The sequence below is a fragment of the Pyrus communis genome, chromosome 3 (genome assembly GCF_963583255.1).
Source record: "Pyrus communis chromosome 3, drPyrComm1.1, whole genome shotgun sequence".
Classification (NCBI taxonomy): domain Eukaryota; kingdom Viridiplantae; phylum Streptophyta; class Magnoliopsida; order Rosales; family Rosaceae; genus Pyrus; species Pyrus communis.
In genome coordinates this window covers 24,937,817-24,963,505 of record NC_084805.1, presented here as the reverse complement: position 1 = coordinate 24,963,505, position 25,689 = coordinate 24,937,817, and the positions used below count along the sequence as shown (strand labels likewise).

General features: G+C 38.3%; 5 protein-coding genes across 8 annotated transcripts; 3 read left to right on the top strand and 2 right to left on the bottom strand.

Moving 5' to 3' along the window:
* Positions 1–3,139: 3,139 nt before the first annotated feature.
* On the top strand, positions 3,140–5,716 carry LOC137728733 (ferredoxin--NADP reductase, root isozyme, chloroplastic-like). Its single transcript, XM_068467483.1, has 5 exons — positions 3,140–3,404; positions 3,564–3,626; positions 3,925–4,254; positions 4,565–4,784; positions 4,917–5,716. Exons 1-5 carry the CDS (start codon positions 3,381–3,383, stop codon positions 5,414–5,416), a joined length of 1,137 nt encoding a protein of 378 aa, XP_068323584.1. The 5' UTR covers positions 3,140–3,380; the 3' UTR covers positions 5,417–5,716.
* Positions 5,717–7,829: 2,113 nt separating this feature from the next.
* On the top strand, positions 7,830–12,155 carry LOC137729515 (ADP-ribosylation factor GTPase-activating protein AGD12-like). Of its 3 annotated transcripts, none has more exons than XM_068468480.1 (9): positions 7,830–7,966; positions 8,668–8,778; positions 9,060–9,141; positions 9,397–9,472; positions 10,004–10,167; positions 10,263–10,413; positions 10,534–10,650; positions 11,119–11,214; positions 11,699–12,155. In XM_068468480.1, exons 2-9 carry the CDS (start codon positions 8,739–8,741, stop codon positions 11,978–11,980), a joined length of 1,008 nt encoding a protein of 335 aa, XP_068324581.1. In that variant the 5' UTR covers positions 7,830–7,966; positions 8,668–8,738; the 3' UTR covers positions 11,981–12,155. The 3 variants fall into 3 exon arrangements, with proteins under 3 accessions (XP_068324581.1, XP_068324579.1, XP_068324580.1); XM_068468478.1 differs by having other exon boundaries at positions 10,531–10,650; XM_068468479.1 differs by having other exon boundaries at positions 7,890–8,025; positions 10,531–10,650.
* A 1,817-nt stretch (positions 12,156–13,972) lies between these two features.
* LOC137730013 (uncharacterized) lies at positions 13,973–14,716 on the bottom strand. Its single transcript, XM_068469075.1, has one exon. The coding sequence runs from the start codon at positions 14,541–14,543 to the stop codon at positions 14,106–14,108; it is 438 nt and encodes a 145-aa protein (XP_068325176.1). The 5' UTR covers positions 14,544–14,716; the 3' UTR covers positions 13,973–14,105.
* A 1,921-nt stretch (positions 14,717–16,637) lies between these two features.
* Positions 16,638–20,353, top strand: LOC137729185 (2-succinylbenzoate--CoA ligase, chloroplastic/peroxisomal). 2 transcript variants are annotated; one of them, XM_068468039.1, is made up of 10 exons: positions 16,638–16,954; positions 17,298–17,370; positions 17,468–17,639; positions 17,734–17,835; positions 17,953–18,050; positions 18,194–18,387; positions 18,550–18,677; positions 18,866–19,254; positions 19,373–19,587; positions 19,700–20,353. In XM_068468039.1, the coding sequence occupies exons 1-10, from the start codon at positions 16,755–16,757 to the stop codon at positions 19,827–19,829; spliced, it is 1,701 nt and encodes a 566-aa protein (XP_068324140.1). In that variant the 5' UTR covers positions 16,638–16,754; the 3' UTR covers positions 19,830–20,353. The 2 variants fall into 2 exon arrangements, with proteins under 2 accessions (XP_068324140.1, XP_068324141.1); XM_068468040.1 differs by having other exon boundaries at positions 16,835–16,968.
* Positions 20,354–20,371: 18 nt separating this feature from the next.
* LOC137729184 (WPP domain-associated protein) lies at positions 20,372–25,395 on the bottom strand. Its single transcript, XM_068468038.1, has 6 exons — positions 25,189–25,395; positions 22,091–24,661; positions 21,782–21,908; positions 21,325–21,426; positions 20,867–20,944; positions 20,372–20,718 (listed from the first exon to the last, which is right to left on the bottom strand). The coding sequence occupies exons 2-5, from the start codon at positions 24,517–24,519 to the stop codon at positions 20,885–20,887; spliced, it is 2,718 nt and encodes a 905-aa protein (XP_068324139.1). The 5' UTR covers positions 24,520–24,661; positions 25,189–25,395; the 3' UTR covers positions 20,372–20,718; positions 20,867–20,884.
* Positions 25,396–25,689: the final 294 nt, after the last annotated feature.

Here is a 25,689-nt window from a genome sequence, read left to right as displayed (position 1 = left end):
ACAGAACGAGTTGGTGAGGTAGCTTACAGGTTGGAGTTGCCTCCGGAGTTGGCTAGAGTGCATAATGTTTTTCATGTGTCTATGCTCCGACACTATGTTGCTGATCCATCTCACGTGATACCTCCTCAACCGCTTGAGATTAACCCAGATCTGACGTATGATGAGGAACCGGTGACGATCATTGATTGGAAAGAGAAGGTTTTGAGGAACAAGACAGTGAAATTGGTGAAGGTTTTGTGGAGGAACCATTCAGTCGAAGAAGCTACGTGGGAGACAGAGAATCGGATGATGGATTTGTACCCTCGATTGTTCTTTGACTACTAGGGGGTTGCTGCGTTGTTGTTTTGAATTTCGGGACGAAATTCTTTTAAGGTGGGAAGGTTGTGACATCCCGTCCCGAAAATGTCGGAAACGTGCTGAGGAAATGACCTTTTTACCCCTAGTTGGTTTTCGTATTATTGTTTTTGGTTACCTTGTATGGTGTTGGCAAGCTTTGGGCCACACACACACACCTGCACATACACTGTCTCTCTTCACCCTCCCTCTGTCTCTCTCCCCCGTGCCTCTCTCTTCCTTCCCGTTATCACCATACGTACGGACAAACACCAAAACCACCCAAACCATCACGGATCGAGGAAACCAAGGACACCATTCAACTCGTGAGGTCAAGGGGAGCACGACCATACCATTTTCAGGTAAGAACTTCGACGTTTTCACGTCGATATCGCGAGGTCCGTTTTGAGCACTGTTCATGCAACATTAATTTACTTAGTTTTTGGACATTTGAAGCTTGTAGGTGTGTTGGTGAGGTCCTAAGGAGCGTCGGAGTAGCTCGTTGGACGAATTTGGACGTCGGGAAGGCCTAGTTCGAAGTTGGCCGGTTTTTGAGTTTTGAGACAGGTATGATCGCGTAACTTTTAGCCTTTAAAAGTGGTCCAACGTGATTCTACTAGTTTAGGGCTTTCTTTTGGTCCAAGAATCATAGAAAACGGTTGAGAAACGAAGGAGAATAGTTAGTTTAAAGTTTTTCCCAGTTTCCGGCGACCGGAGTCCGGCGAGGGTAGGCCGGAGAAGAAAGGGGAATATTCCGTCAAGTTTGACGGAATATTCCTAACGGCAGTGACGGTATCCGGTTAGATTTGACGGAATATTCCGTCAGTTTAACGGAATATTCCTGACGGCGTCTGTTGACACCGTCAGTGTGCCTGGCACGTGGCCGCGCGTGGGGGGCGCGTAGGTCCGTGCCTGTGCTGGCGCGTGGGGGCGCGTGCGGGGTCCAAAAATTTTTCTAAAAATATGGTTGTGACCCTGAGGTTGTGTAGAGCACGTGGGTATATTCATTTGTCCATTTTGAGCAATGTATGAGAAGTTATTACGAGAAACAGGTTATGTGCTTTAAAGTTAACGTTTTTATAGTTGTTTCGCATTTAGGTGACACGTACCCAGAGGACGAGCGTGCACACGCGAGACAGGGGGGCTACGACCCTTCTACATACCAGTGAGTGGGCTTTTGTTTTCCGTATATACCTATATACATTTATATTCCCAGAATTTGAGTAAAAAGGGTTATTTACATTATGTCATGCACTTTATTATTATCGTTTATGCATCATTGCATGCATTATTTGTGGCATACATATACACATGCATATGTCATATATTTATATGTGGGTGCTGTGGAGGCATAGGTAAGTGCCAGGTAAGCGTTAGTTAACGATTGCATTAAATAGTGGTTAGAGATGCTTAGAGAGCTCATAACCTGCACCCCCGGTGTTAGTGCTCCCGCCCAGAGTAGGGCACAGTCCTTCACGTGTTGTTCACCTCCCGCACCATACGCTCAGCTTGGGTCCAAGCTAGGTGCATAGGCCTGTCGTACAGACCACATTAGGTGGTTCCGACTCGTAGGTGACCCGCGATTATTCGCACAGCCTTCACGTGATCGTAGCACTAGAGCGTATATATGTATTACACCCAGGCCTGTCGTACAGACCACCTAGAGTGGTTCCGACTCGTGGGCAGGTTCAGTTGTTGAGTTTAAGATTGAGCTCTATATGCAGCCGTACAGGTCACGTTAGGTGACTCCGGCTGCCAGATGTTATATTATTGATATAATACATACCTGAGCACATACATTTCATTACGAGGTTTTGACATGGCATATCTTGAGCATGATTGGCATATCTATACATACGTATATATGTTCATTTTCTGGGAAGTATACAGGTTTTACGGCGAGGGGTTAGAATGTATCTTGCTAAAGAGTTTTCAAAGAACTTTATTTTTGCCCACTCACGCTTTTGTTTTGCGCCCCTCCAGGTTCTAGTTGCTTAGCCGTTGCGGTGGTTTCCCTTGAGAGCTTTTCGGCGTTCTGACAGACACTCCCCATTGTAGGGTCGCCTTCGGGCGTACTACTGTTGTTATTTTATTTGGACTGCTATAGACCTGCTCTGAATTGGTATCGCACTGACTAGCACTTATTCTAGTACTTGTACGCTAGTTTTTAATTATTCATACTTTTATATTACTACTTACTAGCTTCCGCACGTGCACATGGCTACGTCACCTTTGTGTGACGGCCAGCACGCTCCGATCTCGGTCGGGGCGTGTCATTAAATATATTATTTGAACGTACTAGCCTCAAACCTTTGAAAATAGAGAATACGTCTAATTACCTCACATGATATCAATATAAAATAGTGAAAACAACCACTAATTGAAATGGAGAAGTCCATTCAAAATTCAAAAATTAGGATCATAGAATTCTAACGTGGGAGAAGAAACCATACGGCTCAAACGTGGGAGAAGAAATTGGCTTCCTAAAAAAAAGGCTATTTACAGAAATTTATCAACCTATATATATATATATGGAATTTAATAATTAACATTTTAAATTAAAAAACACAATAATTACATGTAATCTAAATAAATATAAAAATGATGACATGACTATTGTTTAGGCGTCCTAATCAAATTTCAAAATAGAACTAATATTTAATCTAAAGAGTATTTGAAAAATGCAGGAATTCTAATTTTCCAAAAAAAAAAAAGTTAGCAGTTTGCATAGTTGGTAATAAAACAAAAGTGGACCATATGCCAATGCGAACTTGCCACGGATCATCGTAATAAATTATTTCGAGTCGTCAGGTCGAGTGAAGCATCGCGGCGAGAGAGAGAGAGAGCCCGAGGAGCCAAAGGCAAAGCAAAAACCCGACCTTTGGGACTCTCGGAAGGATCACCTTTCTCCCCGTTTTTTCTCAACGACTCTTCTGCTTGTGATTCTCCTGCATGATCCAACTCCCCCATCACCTATATTAACTCCTCGGCCATCACACCACCAGAAGCCCTCTCAATTCATTCATACCACCCTCGATCAACCAATCATGTCTCATTTGGCTCTCTCTCAGGTAATCCCCGGGCTCCTTTTCTGATTCCTGTTTGTTTCCCAAGAAAATGCAAGAAAAATTGAGTCTTTGGTCGTTTTGTGATTACCCAATTGGATAAATAGCAGATATTTGATTAGATATGCTGTGTTTGTAATTGGGTTTTGATTGTTTTGTTTGCAGGGTTCACTGACTGTGACTGTTCCGCTTGGAAGTGATTTCTCCCTCCGAAGATCTGTGTTCAAGGTGTGATTTTTGTTTTTGGTGGTGTTAGCTTTGGTTTATAGCATTTATTGGGTTCTCCGCCCGACCTTAGGAGCACTTTTCAGGGATGAAGCTGATAGGAAAAAGATTACTGTTTCGTTTTTCTAATTCCCCTTCTTTTGAGGAGTGTTATAATCTTAGTGTGCATTGTAAACAATTTAGTTTCAAAAGTACAAACAAACCAGCTGTAGTTATTGAGTTCAAATGTGATGTTGATGTTCTGCAATGGTCGTTTATAGTTGTCGATTTTTCACTGAAACTGTTTATAATTTCGCTGCAGGCACGAAGTGTTAACTTTAATGATAAATCATGGGCTCCTATACCTTTGGACTTCAAAACGAAAAAGGGACGGCTGAGAAATCAGCGCATTCTATGCATGTCAGTGCAACAAGCAAGTGCGCCTAAAGTTAATGTAGCTCCTCTACAACTTGAGGATGCTAATGAGCCCCCATTAAATACATACAAGCCTAAGGAACCTTATACTGCAACCATTCTTTCTGTTGAGAGGATTGTCGGCCCAAATGCTCCTGGAGAGACTTGCCATATTGTGATTGATCATGGTGGTAATGTGCCTTACTGGGAAGGGCAAAGTTATGGTGTCATCCCTCCGGTAAGTAACTCGTTGCATAGTATTTATGTTTTCATCAATAACTGTATGATTTTTGGCCTAGAAAATTCGTTGAGAAAGTTCACTCAGGTTGTCTTTTTGAACTAATCGTGATCAAGAGATTATTTTTGGTGCATCTATGATTTTTAAATTAAGAGGATTATGTTATAATTGTTTTCATCCCCATTTGACGTTGGTTCTATCTCTTCACTTAAACCGCATAGTTTTAAATCATGTTTCTGTCATGCTATTAAATCCATCTGCACTCCAAACGCCTCATTTGCAGTACCTTATTTATTTACTTGCATGACAGGGGGAAAACCCAAAGAAACCTGGGGCTCCGCACAATGTTCGCCTTTACTCAATTGCATCGACAAGGTATGGAGACTATTTTGATGGCAAGACAACTAGTTTGTGTGTTCGTCGTGCTGTCTATTACGACCCTGAGACAGGAAAGGAGGATCCTTCCAAGAATGGTGTATGCAGCAACTTTTTATGCAACTCCAAGCCTGGTGATAAAATTAAGATCACAGGTAAGAGCCTAATTTTTAAAGAACTGTCGGACATTTTTATTGGTCCATCCTTTTCATTTTATGGATTTGGCACTTGCTGGTAGTTAAGATGCACTCCTTATCTTGTACTTAATTCAACTTATAACATGGCAGGGCCTGCTGGCAAGATCATGCTTTTGCCTGAAGACAACCCAAATGCCACCCACATTATGATTGCCACTGGCACTGGTATTGCCCCGTACAGAGGTTACCTCCGTCGCATGTTCATGGAATCTGTTCCCAAATTCAAGTTTGGCGGCCTTGCATGGCTATTCCTTGGTGTGGCCAACACTGATAGTCTCCTATATGATGAAGAATTCACCAAGTATCTCAAGGACTACCCCGATAATTTCCGGTACGACATAGCACTTAGCAGAGAACAGAAGAACCAGAGAGGAGGGAAGATGTATGTTCAGGATAAAATCGAGGAGTACAGTGACGAGATCTTTAAGCTATTGGACAACGGGGCCCACATATACTTCTGCGGGCTCAAGGGAATGATGCCCGGGATTCAAGAAACCTTGAAGAGGGTTGCGGTTGAAAGAGGGGAGAGCTGGGAGGAGAAGCTTTCACAGCTGAAAAAGAACAAGCAATGGCATGTGGAAGTCTACTGATGATGCATTGTTTCAGAACTGATTCGTGTCTCTTTCTCGAGGAAATGCTCTCAAGTATCTTATGCTAGGTAAAATTTTCGGTTTCTTTTTCCTTTGTAAGTTGCCCATTTATCAGCTTTAGCTAAGGAACTTGAGCAACAATAGCATTCATCTGTATCTTTACTCTTTAGACAAGGCAAGCTATCATTTTGGCTGAACCATTTTGAGAAACCCTTTTTGTTGTCGATTGATGTTTTATCTTCTGCTGCTGTTTAGTATTTTAAGCATTTATAAATGTAACAATCAGAAAGGTTGTCTACTCTCGTATGATCTGTAGCTGTCCAATTGTCCTGTCAACGTTCTCTGGATGATTTATTCGATTCCTGAATCACGTTTGAGGTTAGGTGATTCTAACGTCGTTTACTTGTTAAATGACACTCTTGAATTGAAAGTGGCCAAGCATTGCGGTCGCATAAATGCTTCCGTTGTACCTCAGCCTTTGATTGCATTAGCCATTGAGATTTTCTGTTTAGCTACAGAAACAGAGAAACGCTTTAATTGTTGACTGATATTTCATCATCTCTTTTCTTTGGGCGAGTGAGTGGCGGTTCATCTTTAACCTTACGTCCAGGCCATGTGGCCGCCCGGCTGCTCGCAAAATGCCCTACTCCCTGTGTTTGTTCTCACCGCTCGCTCATCCGGTCTCACCCCATGTGCCTGTTGCCCTATATAACGCTGGAACACAAAGAATCTCTCACAAATTTTGTGGTTGTCTTTTTATCCTGTCAAAATTTCAGTTGTCTCAAGATGATGATAATATCTTACATGATACAGGGACACTGCTATCGTGACGTTTTGCATTGATGATACAGTGTTATCTGGATGAAAACATATATGTCTTTATATCATTGGCATGATATATTACGTTAATGGTGTACTCGTGTTATGTAAGTTGTTAGTCAACTCCATTGATTGACGTTTGGCATGATTCTTATTCATGGCTTTACATTTTGTTGTGTCAATTGTCATGATGACACTTAGTACTATGGTATAGTGATATTCTTCTTCACTTGTAATTAAGAGATCTTAAATTCGATTCTCGTCAAAGATGAATTTAAACCATATTATTGCTAGCCTATTATAAAGCTAAGCTAACCTTTTTTCCTTAGTAATATTGACTGTAAAAAAAAAAATAATAATAATAATAATTGTCATGATGTCATGCAAACATCAAGTACTATAAACTTTGTCAACAGAGACAACTGTCAGGTTGGAATTCATGTACAACTGGCATTGTGTCCACACTCCACACTGCTGTTTTTTCAATGTTAATTCATGATTAAATCAGGTTTAATATTTAAACATTGACATTTTATTTGCTTAAATAAAGGGAGGAAAAAAAAAAGAAAAAAAGAAGAAAATTACTGGTTATGACTCATGAAATTTAAATTAGAAGAATGTCAATCATTTACAACTATTTCTAGAAAGGCAATGACTCAAACCTATATACTTAAAATAAAAAAATAAAAAAAAAATAGTTCAAAAAAAAAAAAAATTTTGAAAATCTGGATGACCGACCAAGTGAAATATATTAGATATTCAAACCTAGATATTGACATTGGGGGAATATTCCTAGAATCAAAATGAAATTGAATTATTTTGGGACCAAAGTAACAAACTTCGTTTTTATTACTACTTACCAATTGCAGAAGTAATTGTCTAAATACTATCGATGCGTGCAAGTAGTGAATTGTTTTTGTCGCCAACATAATTAATTTGTCTTTGGTTTATTTTTCACTTGTTGGATTTTAAATTCATTATTCACGGGAGTTGAAAGTGAAACCTACCACTATAAGCAGTGGCAGAGCTGAAGGGTCATGACTACCTTCAATTTACATGTAGCTCAAACCCCCCCTAGATGGAGAATAATACTACTGAATCATAATTCTAATGACAAAATAAATATTGTTCTTAAAAAAAAAGGCTGACAAATTATAATTAGAGATATATATTTTTTCTATTAATTAAGAAAAAATATATCTATCCACCATGACACAGGTTCAATCCCCCACTAATGTTCCTCCCCCTTAACAATTAATTATTTAAGATACAAACGTTATAACTCTACAAAAACATACATTAATAAATGAATATCTGCCCAACTGCCAGCCAACTGCCAAGTTGGAAGTTGGAAGCAGCAGAGAGCAGAAGTGTGCTGGTTATTTTAGGGAAGCCAATTATTTATACTGCTCACATCCCTCCTTCGGACATTATTGATTTATTGCACAGATGTGATCGAAGAATTTTTAGAATCTTCACAAAAAGAATCTGGAGAGTATTCTTATTTCATTATTCATTCCTTGTCCTCTCACCTTACAATTTAAAAATAATTAATATAATATATTCAACAAATAGAAAAACAAAATAAAATACAATAAAATAAAAATAAAAACAAAAACACAGTTGTACTTGTTTCAACAATCCTCCTCCTCCCTTTCTCCCTCCCTTTCTCCCTCTCTCTGAAGAATCAATCATTCTAAAAAGGGCATTTCCCATTTCTTCAATCCACTGGTAAATTTGCTATCTTTCTCCTCAATCTTTCACTCAATCTCCATATTTTTATTTGTCAGGTTAGTTTTTTATTTTTTGGATGATTGGTTTCTGTCATTTTCTTTTTTCTGGTTATATGTGAATGATTTAGATGGATTTGGAACCTTTGATTTGGACCAAGTTTCCGCCTTTAATTGCATGCTCTAACAGTTTTGAATGAACCCATCATTTATAATTATTAATTAATTACCAATTCGTTGTTGATTTGGGTTTTGTTTCTTGTAATCATTTTTTTCATTTTGTTGCATTTGATTGGAGCTTTCACCGTTTGGAACCTGAAAAAATCAACAAAAAATAAATAATTTGACGTATTCCATCCATTTATGAAGTTTTTGTAGCCAAGCGAAATAGTATGTTGTTCATTAATTTACTATGAATTTGATGTGGATGTTTCGATTACTGGACTGCCTTCAACTTTGAATGATGGTAAAAACCCGTCAACGATTATTGCAGATTCTCAGTGGCACTGGGAATTTCATTGGTTTCAAACTAATTTTTGCTCATATATGCGGGGGAATTTGCTTAATTTGAGCTCTACAAGATTAGCTTGTTTGGGTACTTTATGCTAAAGAAGAACAAACTTTGAAGCATTCAATTGGGTGGTGTTGTTTCGTTTCTGGAACGCTTTTGCTCAGGTTGATTGTTTTACTTTTCTTTTTCAGGTCACTGTGTCCTGATTACTTGAAAAGAACAGGCTTCACCCAGTGCATGATCGTAATTTACTAACGGAGCAATGAATCACCGTCCAATGGATCTTGGGAGGCCTGCCTCAGGTATGCTTGTAAAACTTGATTCAAACAAGAGAAATATATTATGAATAGGGTCTTATAAACTGTGATTTTTTAGGTATTATGAATTATGCACCATAATTACATATAATATTCGGGTTAAGGAAGGGACTTTCCGTTGTTTGTGTACTAGTCACTGGACTGTACAACTTTTCTTACTGTGGTTTATTGACCTAAATCTGTACATGTTTGGCATAAAAAAAGAGAGTGTCTTTTTGCTTTTTACTTTAATCTAGAAGCTGAATGACATGCAAGTCTCAATGCAGGTAAAAGAAGATTAAAAGATTTATTGGTGCAAAAAGATAATCGCAATTGTGCTGATTGTGGTGCTCCTGATCCTAAATGGGCGTAAGTTTTTTCCCATTGATACAACTTTGCATCGGTTTTTGTATGGTACCAAGTCAATTTGAGACATGCTTGTTTCGTACGTAAGCTTGAGAGCTTAATGATGAGAGTGTTGTGTAAAGCTATTAGTTGACATCCCAAATTCGGATACACTTGTTTCAGGACATTTGAAAATAAATGTATATTCTTAGGACAGTTTACTTTCCATCCTATATCCTTCTGACTTGGAAGGTATCCTGTTCGTAACTGCATTTGCAGGTCAGCAAACATTGGAGTTTTTATATGCTTAAAATGTTGTGGTGTGCACAGGAGTCTTGGTACTCATATATCAAAGGTAAGCGCTCCTGATTGCTGGATGCATCCAATTTAAATTTTTATAATGGAAACAATTTGCCAGTTGAAAACATGAAACTAGCTAGGGACACTCATACTTTGGAGTTTTGTTTGCAGGATTGTTATATAACTAAATTTAAACAAACAAAATTAACGATACAAAATCCACTGACCAAAAGGGAACTTGTAACTCGGTGAACGAAATAACTGATTGATCCCAATCTGCTTTCATCAAGGAAGTTCATTTGATTGTTCATCCTTGGTTGTTTGAGTTGCAATGCTAGGAAACTGGGAAAGTTTATTTCAGTCCTTTTACCAAAAAAATCTCTCTTTGGCTTTCCTTCTTTCGTTTCTAGGATGACAGGCATGGTAGAACTATTTCAGGCTTGCTCGGTGATCTGTCAAATGTTGCTTAATTGATCAAATATTCATTATTATTTTATGTTTTCTATATGCTGATGTGATGTCTCCAGTCGTGTGCATTATTACAATTATATATTTGTCTTAAACAACATGAATTTGAAATGTTCAGGTTTTGTCAGTGACCCTGGATGAATGGTCTGATGATGAAATTGATGCAATGATAGAAGTTGGAGGAAACTCTTCTGCTAATTCAATTTACGAGGCTTTTATTCCGGAGGGACTTTCAAAGCCTGGACCAGATGCCGGTCATGAGGAACGTTCAAAATTCATCCGGTTAGTTATGATATAGAATTCTAGAATCTACCATGGAGCAGATTCAATTGTTGGGTTATTTTTCAGATGTTTAAAGTAGTCACGTATTCATGTAGGTCAAAGTATGAGCTTCAAGAGTTTCTGAAACCTAGCTTGCGGATTAACTCAGGTCCTTCTAGAAAGAACTCTCTCCAGAGCACTCTCCAATCAAATAGTTTTTCTCGAAAGATTATTGATAGTTTCCGTTCAAATTCTTCACAGAAATCGGTAAATATTGTCACGCCTTATGTCTGCCTTTCAATTATGTAGTTTGAGTATTAAAGTAAACGTTCATATACGTTGTGAGAGTGGAATATAACTTTGTTCCATTCTTGAAATATGCAGCAGGAAGGCATGGTAGAATTTATTGGTTTATTGAAGGTTAAGGTGATTAGAGGCACAAATTTAGCCATTCGAGATATGATGACAAGTGATCCTTATGTAATCCTGACTCTTGGGAAGCAGGTTAATAATTCTTCAATTTTCTTTTCCCTTGGTATTGAAACTACAGAATCTGCTTGATATGCAGAAGCATGTAGAATTTATGAGATCCCTTTACTTCCTAGCCTCCTGGTTACCTTCTTTTATTTGAGCTTCATGTCAAAGTGAACATCCAAAATATCCCCAGGAGAGATATTTGAGAGAGAAAAACAGGGTTTGGAGGAGGGACGAAAAGAGGGGATCGGGGGAGAGCGAGAGAGAGAGAGAGAGAGTTCATCTTTAATTTTTTTTTTTTTTTTTTTTTTTTTTGCATATAACAAGGAACATCGGGGTAAGAACAAGGTTGTTGACACATGCGAACGGCTAGATTTGATTAAGCGTATTAGCCTATTTATAGATTGCGAACCCATATGTTATAAGAGAATTTGAATTTCTATTCACTTGAGACCGACATTTCTTTATTTGATGATGACAATGTTGGTGATAATGTAGACTCTTCGGACGACTGTAATAAAGAGTAACTTGAATCCCGTCTGGAATGAGGAACTCATGCTGTCTGTACCTGAGCGATTTGGAGCTTTACAGTTGGTACGCATATCTATGCCTTTTTTCCTCTTCATCTTTGCAAACATTTTGTTTTTGATGTGATGTTTTACTCTGCCATCTCTTTGTACTCGTACGTGGATCTCTCTCTCTCTCTCTCTCTCTCTCTCTCTCTATCTCTACACACACATACACACACAAATTAAACCTAGGTTGCTACATGTTTCTACAACTTGCTTAGCCGTTCATGGTAGAATAGCCATTCTTGTTCTCATTCTTCCATACTCACCGGAAGCAGTCACGTCAGCCTCCCGCTATTCCTACGTTAAATGTCATAACAAAATTTGTGTTGATGACAAGGAAAACTTTGATGCAATCTGATTGCTTCCGAAAGGTTTTCCTTTTATCCTTTTTTCACTTGTAAATTGTGGTATACACGGATCGCAGATTAGCCTCTGCCTCTGGTCTAAACAGAACCCTTTATGATGGGAAGTATTTTACGGAAATCCTCCTGCTTGTCACATTGCAGCAGGTGTTTGATCACGACACGTTCTCGGCTGATGACATAATGGGAGAAGCAGAGGTTGATCTTCAGCCATTGATAACATCTGCGATGGCATTCGGGGATGCAGGAATGTTTGGGAACATGCAAATCGGGAAATGGCTGAAGTCGCACGACAATGCACTCATAGACGATAGCACTGTTAACATTGTCGATGGGAAGGTAAAACAGGAGGTGTCTTTGAAGCTCCAGAATGTTGAGTGTGGAGAAATAGATTTAGAACTAGAGTGGATGCCCCTTGAGCAATAGGTAAACGATTTAATTATTTTTTGTCCATCTTATTTAATAAAAACCTGTAATTTTTGGTTGAGTTATATATATTTTTGTACGGAACGGCACCATACACTCGTCTCCATTCTTTTGCACTTGTTTATAGAAATTCAATTGTCTCTCTGGTTAATGGATTGCCCTTTAAAAGGGCGACCCCAAACCAACAAAGTTTCTCACTTTGCGAGAGTTTGCGGGGGAAAACCTCTATCATATGCAGTTTTATCCTTTTTTTTTTTCTTCTTCTTTTTGCATACAGACTGTTTACACGACTCAAATCCGTAGCCTTTTGGTCACAAATGGATAGCTGTTTGATTGAGAAAAATCATATCATAATTCTTTTTTTTTGCAAAGAGACTGTTTCCACGACTTGACAACATGTTTACTTGGAACCGGGAAAGTCATGGTTCGGGATCAACTAGTACCACCTAGTCGATCTAATTCTTGATTTTTAAATTTTAAGTATTTCATTATGGGACTTGAATGTAAATCCCACACTTTTATGATTCTATGTGTTAGTAAACGCAGAGGAGTCAAGAAATAGGATAATTTCAATACTCATGCTTTAGTAAACGTAGAGAGGTTTTGCTACCCCATTCCGTCCATGGGACAAAAAAGAAAAGAAAATACGGCTATTGTGCCACAAGTTAAACCAAATCTTTGATTTGAAAGTAATGGACCAAGCTAAGTTTCTGGACGGGAATTCAAACTTGAGATATTTTACATTGAAGTAAAATTACACCGCTAAACTAAGAACTAATTAATGGGAAGAAAGGGATCACTAAACCGAATCCGATTCTTTGGAAAAGATCCGACGCAAATAACCATGTTCTTTGGTTGTTTATCATTATCTGATTTGTATGCCAAGGACCCCATGAAATGAATGGTGATGGAGATTGAATTGAAGGCAGGCGTTCTTAAGTTCATTATCGTCTTTGATTCTTTGTGACGTGGACCACAAGCTAACCCAAAGTCAACCATGTCATGTGACCTGGATTATAACCTCACCAGCCAACATAAATCGTGTAGGATCCTCAAATTGTGTTCGTTCATTATAAATCGTGTGGTCAATTTTTGTTAGATATTATTCATATTTAATTTTAAATAAAAATATTTAAAATGATTTCTGACACGATGTACAATAAACGGACATGATTTAAGAATTTCCAAAATCCTCACAAAGAGGATCCGGAGAGGATCCTCATTCCAGCCAACAATGCCCCCTCCATTTCAAACATGAAAATATTTTCATTCATTATATATAAAAGAAATATTAAGGAGACTCTCTTAAAAATAAAATTCTTTATAGACTCTATGTTACTTTTACGTTTTTAGCTTAATATTTATGATATTGACACGAAATTAACAATAAATTGTGAGGTGATAAAAAATCTATGAAGAGTCTCCTTAGCATTTCTCATCGTATATATCGGAACATACCACGAGGATGCATAGTTCGCATTCTCTAACAATTTAATGCCACATAAAAGCTATACATCGATACATTACCAACCTAGTGTAACTATAATTTAAATCTTAAAAAAAGTATGTAACATAAATTCAACAACTGTTTTCATGGTATTTACCACATAGTGATTCGAAAAATCAACGATTTAAATTTTCCATATAAAATTTAGAGATCTTGCAATAATTAGATCATTGCTATGACGTATCGTTACAAAAGATTAAAGGTCATCTCCTCATATTGTTTGAGGAAACAATTTTGATCATCAAGGCTACAAATCCTTGCAAGCCAGTGATATGAACTTCACTAATTAAAACTTTTATCCATTTGGAGGTAAGGAAATGTAAACTTGGAATATGTTCTACTAACTTAGTGATAAAAAGTATCAATGTAATAAAAGTTGATTAATACTAAAAAATGTGCAGTAGATTTCGGTTTAGTCTTGGTTAGGCCTTATATTTCTCTTTGCACTAAAGTTTGAATTCCGCTTTATTTATCAAAGTTTAATGTAAATAAAAATTTGGAATATCCTCTATCACATATGATTCACCTCTTAATTTTATTTACATGAAAAAAAGTGGAAAAAAAATTGAAGGGAAAAAATCCAAAGAACATTAGTTATTTCTTAATATAATTATTACCTCACGATGACGGAGCTTCTGACGGTAAAGATTTATGCTTTCGGTACCTCAAGACGTAAACGAAAGCAGAGGCCACAAACAGAGCCACGCCGGCAATCCCACAAAGCAAGCTCGCCACCAGCAGCACGTCCCTCACGAGATCCCTACCCCTCCCACCGTCACGTGCCACCACGCCCTTCCACCACGACTCGTCGCTCGAGTTCATCGCCTTCGGCTTCGGCTGTGCCGCGTCGCCCGCCGCCGGCGAATTCTCTCCTCCTCCTCCTCCCCCGACGAAGAACGACTTTTCTTCCGTCGGCGACTTCGCGGTCGCCGGCGCCTGGTCCTGGTACACGAGGCCGTGGTCGGACGGCCGCAGCTCTCGGCCGTCCGATTCCATCGCCACCGCAATCAGAAACACCGCGATCGCTGCTACACCAATTTCGATGAGAAACGCCATTTCTCTCCCTCTCTTCCTCTTCCTCCGTCTCGAGAGGGCTCAGGTCCAGCGACGCAGTCGTTTTATAAGAGTATGAGCACCGATAAGCGATAAGTCTAAAGTTTGTTGTCGTTCGTCGGAGACGAGTGGGGAGTGAGCGGCGGTCGCGCTCTCTCTCTCTCTCTCTCTCTCTCTCTCTCTCGAATTGGCAGAACTCAGAAGTCAATATATATTGGCTTCAGTTCCTCCAAACGTCGTCGTATGATTTGCTGTACTCTGCTATTAACCATTCACAGGCTCGCACGCCAACCTAAATCACATGCACTTTTTCTACTTTTTTTTGGATTTTACTTTTTACACCCCGTAAATAATAAAAGAAGAAAAAGGGCATAATTTCATCGAGGACAAATGGGAAGTCTTATTCTTAATCACGTTCTGTGATTAGTATTGGATTTGATAGCTCACTAGAATTGAAAAAAAAAAACTTGATTAGATTGTCATCAATAGTCTTACAATTATGTGGGTTGCTTACAATTTAGTCTCATTTAATTCCATACGACCTCATTTGAGATATGCGATATCCTTATCAATCAGCTGTACTGATATTTTAACTCAGCATTGGTTTGGTATTGTTATGCTTTGAAAAAAAACTGTTTTTGTTGTGTTGTAAGAATAATCTCATTTTTGCTGCTTCACGTTTTCAGTTTTTTTTTTCATCCAAAACTGTGAAAATAAGCTGTTTTTAAGTGTTTACCAAATATCTTTTTGAGCTCAGCTTTTTTTGATACCCACTTTTTATAAAAGCATCACAGTACCAAACCAGTACTTAGCTCACAATATGCCAAAGGAAGAAATAGAAGTCAAGTACTGAGTTTGTCTAGTTGAATTAGAGAATGGACTAGTCTCGGATGATGACTTGAATAATTTTAAAAGTTGGCCTTCGACCGATTTAACATATTTAAATTTTATGAGATTCGAAATTCAATCTAATAATCCGAGACACTAAACATAAGCACGATGCATGACATGAAAAGATGGGTGTGGCTGTTAATTTAGGTATAGCAACTTTTATCTGTTGTGACGGTGAAGCATTTGCTTTGTATTATTGTAAAGTTTGGATTCTGGTTTTAGATTCAAAGAATGGTATTCTCTCTTTTTGTAGAGCTTGGTAAGAAATAGTCATATTTCATTCGTGATGCCAAAAGTAGATTGTCACGGTTTGCTTTATGGTGTTATTAATATTATATGTGATGGGAGATGACTTTAGCTTTATCCATGGGATTTGGATCCTTCCGAGGTAACTGGTCGGAATTCTCCTGATCAATTTTAGTAGATCGTTAGATTTTTATCCAACGGTTACAAACATGAAAGCCCTCTAAAAATTATAATAATTATAATTATTAGATAAAAATCCAACGGTCTACTAACACTGATTAAGAGGATCATGACCAGAGGATCCAAATCCTTATCCATGCGTAGTATTTGGAGGCTTAACATTTTTATTTTATTTTATTAATATGGGCTTTTTTTTTGGGTAAGTTATTACTATGGGCTTAACTTTGATGCTAAGTTACTCCCAACATGATCCTCTACGGATCATTTTGATGAGGATCCTGAAGATTTGTGTCTGTTCATTGTATATTGTGCGGTCAGTTTTTGTCAAGTACTGTTTACGTTTATTTTTAAATAAAAATATTTAAAATAATTTGTAACCGTACGATGTACGATAAAAAGATACGATTCACAGATTCTCAGGATCCTCACAAAGAGGTTCCGGTGAGAATCCGGACTCAAGTTACTTCTCCTTCATTGTTTTTGTGTAGTAATAATAGCTATGCACACCTTCTTTTCTTTTTCCTCCTTTAAATTCTAAGAAAAAGGAGAAAAATCAAACTTTTACAGTAAAACTTTTATTCACATGATTTTTTTTTTAACGCAATTTTTAAATCAACCACGTACTGTTATGTAAGAAAGTTAAAACATTTGAATAACAAAAATAACCCACAATAATAATTGATTGACTTAAAATATTATCGGTAAACATAGCTGCTGGGAGTTTCTTCATAACTTAGCTATTATGTACCATAAGATAAGATAACTTGAAATCCAGTCTTCCAATGGCACTCTGCTCTGACCTCTCTTTCTCTCCCCGCTCCTTCTTTCAAACGGAATTCTCAGAGCTTCACAAAAGAACAGCAATTTTAGTAGATTACTAGTTTGCACACTAGAGAAATGGGTAATTACTCACAGGCCCACATTTGCCAGTGCATGAGCCTCCTATCTACTCTCCGGCGCAATTCAGTGGTCATGGTCACCGGCAACCGCCAAAAGACGGGCAAGGAGTTCGTGGAGGGTGCCATGGAACTGGCCCGAGGCCTGCTTCCGCTCGGCATATGTTCTGGTGACGTCGTTTCGATTGCTGCCTTCAACAGGTGCTGCTTCGCTTGTAAGATGCTTTTTCAAAGATAGTCAATCCTAAGGACTCGTTCAGGATTTTAGGAAGCACTTCTACTCGTAATTTTACCAGAAGCGAAACAAACTTTTTACTAAAATTCAAACGTTTCTTTAAAAAGCACTTTTGCTCATAACGTTATTAGAAGCACACAAAAAATCTCTTAAAACTTCTAGAGAAAGCTGAAAAAGTGCTTTTATCGTCCATAAACACATTTAGTTATCTCTTTTAATTACGTTAGAAGCGCTTTTGGTAATCTGAAAGCACTTCTAGCCTTTCCAAAACATGGCTAAAGTACTAATATTTGGTTTCGTTATGCTCAGTGAGTTGTATTTGGAGTGGTTACTAGCCATTGCATATGTTGGTGCCATAGCTGCTCCTCTTAATTACCGATGGGTAAGTAAGTAAACTTTGAAACCATAATTTTGTCAATTACTTTTCTGTAACAAAATCTGACCCAACATCTGTTTAATTTGTGTTTTCACCCCTGCAGAGCTATGAAGAAGCACTTTTGGCAATGGAAGTAGTGAGGCCAGCAATGTTAGTGACTGATGATAGCTGCATCCCTTGGTACTCAAAGCTTCAACTTCGCGATATACCTTCTCTGAGGTGGCATGTTTCGGTGGATTCACCTTCCTCAGATGTCTTAAGGGCTTCGAATAATCGTATGTAGTTTCTAAGACATGTATTTCACATTTAGAAAATTGTAATGAAAACCAATTGGGTTAATGTGTTCATCTTCATTCTTCATTTGGCCAGCGTTAACTACCGAGTTGATTAAAAAGCATTCCGTAGGAGCTGCGCTGCCATTGAACTACTCCTGGGCACCTGACGGTGCTGTGATCATATGCTTCACTTCTGGCACGAGCTCTCTCTACTGTGTTTATTTGTTCTCAAAAGATTTTTCAGATATTAGTTGTAAGATAATCCGGTCACTAATTTGTTTTAGTTATCGATTTGTTCTTGTTAAATATATAGGAACCTCTGGAAGGCCAAAGGGAGTTACCCTAAGCCACTCGGCTTTTATCATACAGTCCCTAGCAAAAATCGCTGTTGCTGGCTACGGTGAGGATGATGTACGCAAGTGTTCTTTTCGTAGTTTGCAGTTAGGTAGTAGAGAATGCTCGGACTAGGTTTTTGCACAAAAGCGGGGTTTGAACAAGATTCAGCCCGCGAAATTGAACGACTTCTTAACGTTGAATTGTGTGGATATCTGCAGGTTTACTTGCATACTGCTCCATTGTGCCACATTGGTGGGTTGTCATCAGCCCTGGCAATGCTAATGATCGGAGCACGCCATGTCCTGATGCCCAAGTTTGTGGCTAAATCCGCCCTCGAAGCCATTGAGCGACATAGCGTGACTTCTCTGATCACCGTTCCTGCAATGATGGCTGATTTGGTTTCTAAATTCAGGTAAATGATGACCGTTTTTTCTTTCTAAGTAATGCACGCACGAGTCCAAAGAAGATCGACTTCCAAAGCCTTGTACTTTGCATCGCTTAGTGTTGTAGTTTCGATTTGTATTGTGCCTTGCGGCCATAGTTTTTCGGTGTTCATTTTTGTGGAATCTGTCAGGGGGAAGGAAACATGGAAAGGGAGGGATAGTGTGAAGAAGATATTGAATGGAGGTGGAGGCTTGTCAATTGAGCTGACCAAAGCTGCCATTAAATTGTTCCCACAAGCTAAGCTTCTCTCAGCTTATGGTAAGTTCTCTTCATCCAGCAGGTTCCCTCGTTATTTAGAGATCGTCTGGTGTCTAGGGTTGGATTTGATTGGTTTTATGAGTTATCCAATACAATTTAGTCCTAGACACCAGACGAGCCATTAGTCCTTGAAAATTTGATTCGAAAATCTTACGATTTTGTTTCTCCTTACCTTCCGATAACTTAAGGAATGACGGAGACATGCTCGTCATTAACCTTCATGACTCTATATGATCCAAGCGTTGACAACTCCGGCGGCCCTCCCCGGTTGAATGATGAACGAAAACTGCATTCAGCTCATGAAGAAAGGGGTGTTTGTGTTGGGAAGCCGGCTCCTCATGTGGAACTAAAGATCTCGGTCGATGGCTCCTCTCATGTGGGAAGGATCTTAACTAGAGGTCAACATGTGATGCTCAGATATTGGCACGGAAGTCCACCAAATGAGTCAGTTTCCGGCAATGAAGTATGGTTTGACACCGGCGACGTTGGATCCGTTGATGACTCTGGCAATGTGTGGCTAATCGGACGAGCAAACGGTCGGATCAAGAGCGGAGGGGAGAACATTTACCCTGAAGAGGTACGTGAGCCTCGAAGTTACATATAACCGGCGCATACAGTCTAAATTTTTTTGTCGCGGATTCACCAATTTAGAAAAAGTATATTTACTTATTTCATTACTTATCTCCGATCCGTAGGTGGAGAGAACCTTATTACAACATCCAGGGGTAACCGGCGTTGTTGTCGTCGGAATTCCGGATTCTCGTCTCACCGAGATGGTTGTTGCGTGTGTTCAAATAAGAGAAGATTGGCAGTGGATGAATACAACCATCAAACACTCAGTCTCAAAACAAATGCCACACATCTCCAGTGAGATTCTTTGTCAATATTGTAAACAAAAGAATTTGACGGGGTAAGGAGCCAAGCAGTGTTCTCGAATTTCTCGTTCTAGCTTCATGCGGAAAATTTTGTGCACGTATGCAATTACAATATAATGGTTGACATTAATCTTATGATCTTTGCAGGTTTAAGATACCAAAAATATTCATTTTATGGAAGAAGCCGTTTCCGGCGACTACGACCGGAAAGATCAGAAGAGACCAAGTCCGGGGAGAAGCTGTATTTCATCTGCAACATTTGAATAGCAATCTATGATTCTATTTTTCAACAGGAAAAAGAAAAGTTGGAATTTTCGATTCGTTGTCATTTTAATTATCAATAGGAAGGATCTGTGGCACAACTATTTTTTTACACTATTTTTGTAGGACTTATTCCGTTATATATTTTAACGATTCAAATCATTTATCATTTACATCTTCCTCAAAGATCATGTTTATTAAAAATCTAAATCTAACCTATATGACCATTGAATTAAAGGTTATGATTTCTTTGTAGAACCGTATTCGTTCATTTTCTTTATTACAAATGAATGCCTTTGTAGTTTTGAATTTGTTCAACTTTTTGCAAAGATAATATGTGAATGATGTTCTAAAAGATAGACGGTTCGGATCATTAAAATATATTACAGAATAAGCTCCACAAAAACGTGTCAAATGTTTGTGTAAAAAAAAGTAGTGTTACGGATCCGCTGTCTTAATTAATTTATTTATTTTATGAAAGAGAGTTTTAACTTTACAACATAAAGCAGCGCTGAAACAAGCATGTAGTATTCCCCCCCCCCCCCCCCCCCCCCCCCCCCCCCCAAAAAAAAAAACAGACATGTGTAGTATTGCTATCAAAGTGGACTCTAAAACTTCTTCCAACCATGGAAGGAGGAACAAGTGGTCAATTCCAGACGAGGTTTTAGCTCGGCACCTAGACAAAAAGAATCGAATAAAAACTACACTTCAAAAACCAAGCTCACTAATTTCAATTTTCGCACTGCCCCTGTTGGTTGCAAACCATTTCACATCTCGTTCCTTCGTCAAATTTTGCTTCTGCAACATGTCTCTCATACGGGATTTATATCTCCAGGCTCCTCAACTTTTTCTTGGATGGTTGTTTTGACAAAGGCGATGAATTGCCTACAACTACTCTGCTGACACTGCGTCACACGAAAGATGCAAGGGCGAGATCATTAAGAGTATTCGACCCAACAGTCTCAAATAAGTAAAATTTATACACATTTATAGGAGTTATGTGACATGGTGAGCTGTTGTCGAAAGACGAAACCATTAAATTGGAAACCTTACCAAGGCTAAAAGGGTGTATCAAGCTGCTTTAATTTCTCCAGTTAATTCTCTTCTTATCAGCTTCAAGATTTCAGTTATCTGCAAACGCAAGAGAGAATACGCGATCAATATACAGATGTTATTTTCGTTCATCAAAGCATTCACCACACTATATTCGCACTAATTCTTACAAAATACACAAGGGCCTATTTGCAGAAGCGCTTTTGTTAGAAGCACAACATTTTTATTATAATTCAGAATCAATTATAAGTTTTTATTAACTTTCGTGCTTGGGATAAATTTCTGTCATTTCCGCCAATTTTAATTCATATTTACACCGACATCAATCTTTTTTCAAACACGGGCATCCGATACTTCCGCAGACATCAATACATTCATACTGTACACCGGTTCCCCTGAAATCTAGAAGCTATATAGAGCTAACATGATCAACCAATGAATAGAAGAAAGCATCTTACTCCAGGATAATGCTTCAATACTGGTGAATAATGATCAAGAGCAATGTATATTTTCTCAACAAGGCTCAACAGAGTCCCCACCTCATCCCCCAAAAGATCAACCTGAAATTCAATGACAAAAACTCAATTATAACAAACTTCAAAAGCTATCTTTGATTCGTAATCAGAAGTTCATCTAACAATATACTTAAAGATGTAAATCCTTTTCTTGCATTACAAAATTACAACATAACACTGTGAAACAGAAGTCATTTCAGGGTCAGTAATGGAAGATAACTTCCAATCATATTTACACTGTTCCATCATCCAGCAGGGCATCTCAAACAGCTTCTTCCACATGTATATGCAAGCATCAATTCAATTCCATGGGTTTTATAGCACGAAATATAATATGACGCCAAAATATCAAGTTGGAACATATGAATGCATAATACTTATCTGATTCGAATTCACATACCTCAGCTTCTGCCTTTTCAAGGTCAGAACATTTCTTTTCAAGTCTCTGCCGGTACAGCAAACCTCTTCTTACAATGACATTAGCTTTTTGTTTAAGAAAACGGAATTGAGAACTCAAACTCTTCAACCTGGAAACAAAGCCACAGGTACATTATGAGGGTTCCGAATGTAGAAACACATCCCATTAGATTAACAAAACATCACCCCATCCAGGAATCATATAAGAATGTGGAAGCAAATCTACTGACAGAACTAGAGCACAAAAGAATTTACACGAAGCAATAAGAGATAAAAATAACTGAGCAAGTACCTTGAACATTTCCTTGAAATATCTTGTGTTACTCTACATTCAAATTCAGCAACCCCTTTCAATAATTCACGGATATACACGGCCATTGATTCCAATTGCTGCTTGTGTTCCCTTTCTTTTGCTTCCAACAAAGATAAAGCATTCTGCTTCTCTTGGTTCGCATCAAGAAGCATTCTCCTCTCCTCATTAACTTCGCTTAACTCTTTCATTGCTAGTTCAAGCTTCTGATCTAACATGCACATGTCAGCCTTATGTCTTTCAATTTGCTCCAATGCATCAGTTAAGTTCTGCTTTGTAGCATTTGACTCTTCAATGCTGTCAGAAATCAATTTCTGTTGCCGACATGTCTCGTCCCTTAAATTATGTAGCTCCTGAGCAGCTAATTCATATCGCTCCTTTTCGTTTTCCAATGCAGCTGTTGCATCCTGCGCCAACTGCTCCTTTTCTTCGGACAGAGATAATATTTCTTGCTTTAATCTCACTGTGTTTGCAACCTCCACTTCACATTGTTTCTCTTTTTCTAGTTTTTCTATCTCAATCAAAACCCGGAGTTCATTTTCTTCTATATATTTCAAGTTCAGGTTGTTGAGATTTTTCTCAGCATCTTTCATGACTTCTTTGAATACAAGTACACATATTTCTTGCTTGATAGTGTACTCCATACTCAAATCTTCAATTTCACATTGGCTAGCAGGTTGAGCACTATGGGCAGCTTCTTTAAGTATACTTTTGTAGATTTCTTGCATATAAATATTTTCCATATGTGACTCTTCAGCGATACAATTAATTTGATCCATCATTCCCCTGAGAATACAAGCATATGTATCTTCAACAATTAAAGCTTCAATATCCGCATCTTTAGCAGCTGATTTAAGATTAGCAGTTGTTTTTAACAACTTTGCCTCAGCCATGGAATGTTCTGACATTTTCCTAGCAGCCTCAGAAACTTGAAGTGAAAGACACTTAACTTCCCTTTTCTTATCTGCAAGCAAATATCTGAGGTGCTTATTTTCTGAAATGAGTAACTCCAGTCTGTCTTTCAAACTGCTAAGACTTTCTTCATAAATACCAAATGTAGCCACGCCCGCCTTTTCGACAAGCACTTCATCTAATTTAGTAATAACCTCAGAGATTCGCCTCCTCAACAACTCAAACTCCTTACTCTTCTTTGATGGCAAAGAGGATCCCCTTTCCCTGAAAAATTCTCTTCTGAGGCTGAATAGTTGCTCAGTCAAATTTAGCACTTCAGATTCATGACTTCTCTTCAATTTAATCATCTCATTATTGTAATAGTTTGTCAACTCATCTATTGACATATGCCTAAGCCGGGTGGCATTCAAATGTTCTTGCATTATTTCTGACTCATCATGTTTTCCATTTTCTTCCCAAAGAGATGATGATGATGATGATGTTGATGTTGGTGTTGAAGTTGAAGTTACTGTTGATGATGATAGCAATGACGATGAAACTTTGCGATGCAAACGGTCACCCTTCTTATAATTATTACTCTCTTCATCACCTTCCAAGGACCCGTGAGAAGATAGGTGCCCAATGTCAGAAATAGATAGTGATTTTGAAATGGAATCTAATTCCTCACGTAAACTTGATATCTCTTCCATCCTTCCAAGCCAGTGCAAATTCTTATCGCCATGAAACCGGTCCAAATTTTTTTCTTCAACACTCCAGATACAATTCCTCATCACCAGTGCTTCTATTTCTGCTTTAAAATCCTGCTCCTGCTGCCATTCACAGACTGATGCCTTTGCTGAGCTAACCATTCCTTCCACCCGTTGAAAGACAGCTTCTATTGTACCTTTTAGGCTATCGAGCAATCTATCCACAGCAATCCATCTGTCAGATACATTATCTTGCAGTATGTCACCGAAACCCAACAACTGAGAACCAGAACCAATCCTCTTGATTGAACTACACCCTCTAATCCCATCAATTTCATTCTTGAGCTTCCTGAAGTGCTCTTCAGTTGTTCCTCTTAAGATGCCCAAAGTTTTTTCTATGCCATCATGCTGTACAACAGCTTCAAGAAAGCTAGGATGCATGCCACCTTTGGCACCTTTTTTAATAGGTCTGTCTTCAGTTCCTTTTGACTCTCGCTGCATGGGTGAGAATTCGTTGTCATCACCACCCACATGGTAAACATGTAACATTTCCTTCAGCTTAGTCACCTCTAGTTCTTTTTGAGCAATTTTCTCTGCTGCGTCGTTGGTTACTGCATTAACAATCCCCTTGATGACTGAGTCACTCACCATCCTCGATATGGTCAACCGGTCACTGATTTCTTCCCAATAAGAATCCAAATCCTGGAGAAGGTCAAGATCCCGATTATCATTTTCTTTCACATCATTGCTAAGCTGAACAGAATCTCCATTGCATGATTCAACACCGTTACTCATGACTTCTAAACTCTCCATAACTTCTTCGGTTCTTCACACATATAAAACGAACATCACCACCACGACATTGCAGAGAATAACCACTACCAATATACAATCCCCAAAAAGGTTAATCACTTCGTCCTCAACAATTACCAATACACTGCGCAGACCCGTTGAACTGCAAAAGTTTAAAAAAAAAAAAATTATGAAAAATCACAATTAAAAAAGTCCCAATAACTATAATCTTGTCGACTCAACTAAATTTCATGAAAATGTGAATCAAATCACAAAGGAACCTGCTTAAGTGCTAATAAAAATGGAAGAAAACATAAGATAAAATTGTAACAAGTCATTTAAAAAAATTCAAAAACAAATATACACCCACACACACACACATATATCTCTCTAAGTCTACAGTCTTTGAAATTTTTTTCATTTCTAGTAACATACAAGTTAAGCCAGCAAAAAATGCAGTACGCAATTCAAATTATCTTAATACTTTCACTTTCTTACACTTTCTCACCAACCAAACAGAGCTAAAACAAGCTCAAAGAACAAAACGAACTACAAAATTCAGCTTTTAGACTATTTTCTCACCAGCCAAACAGAGCTTCCACGAAACCAATTCCAGGATACCAAAAAAAATAAAAATAATTAAAAATCCAAAATTCCTAAAAATGGAAGCACAAAAAAAAAGCTACTTACCAACGAAGAAGCTGAATCCACCGATGATACTTCAACTGGTAAAAATCAACGGCCAAGGAGAGTTTGGAAATCCCGAGACGACTGTGAATTTTGGGCAAAGCTGCTTGTTTTCGTCTGAACGGAAACTTTTCTAATTCTGGGGTCTGATTTTTTAGGGTTCATGGACAAAGAGAAAAGTTCTGGGCTTTGGGGTGGATTTGGGGAGCGGGAGAGGGAGGCTATGTGTTTGACCCCGTTGTTCTCCATAATTACGAGGGTTGACCCAGCTTTAGAATTGGTGCCTAAATTTGCGACGTGACGTAAGCGTATAGTTAATTTGTTCTTATTGGAAAGAGATCTGCTCCGAATTTCTTCCATCAAGATCATAGGATCAAGTGATCCAGGTTTTTGAAATTTCATCCAACAACCCATCTATTTTGATCCATTAAAAGTTATAATAAATTTCTGCTGTTATATGAAATTTCAAGATCCTGATCATTTGATCTGATAATCTTAGTGGAA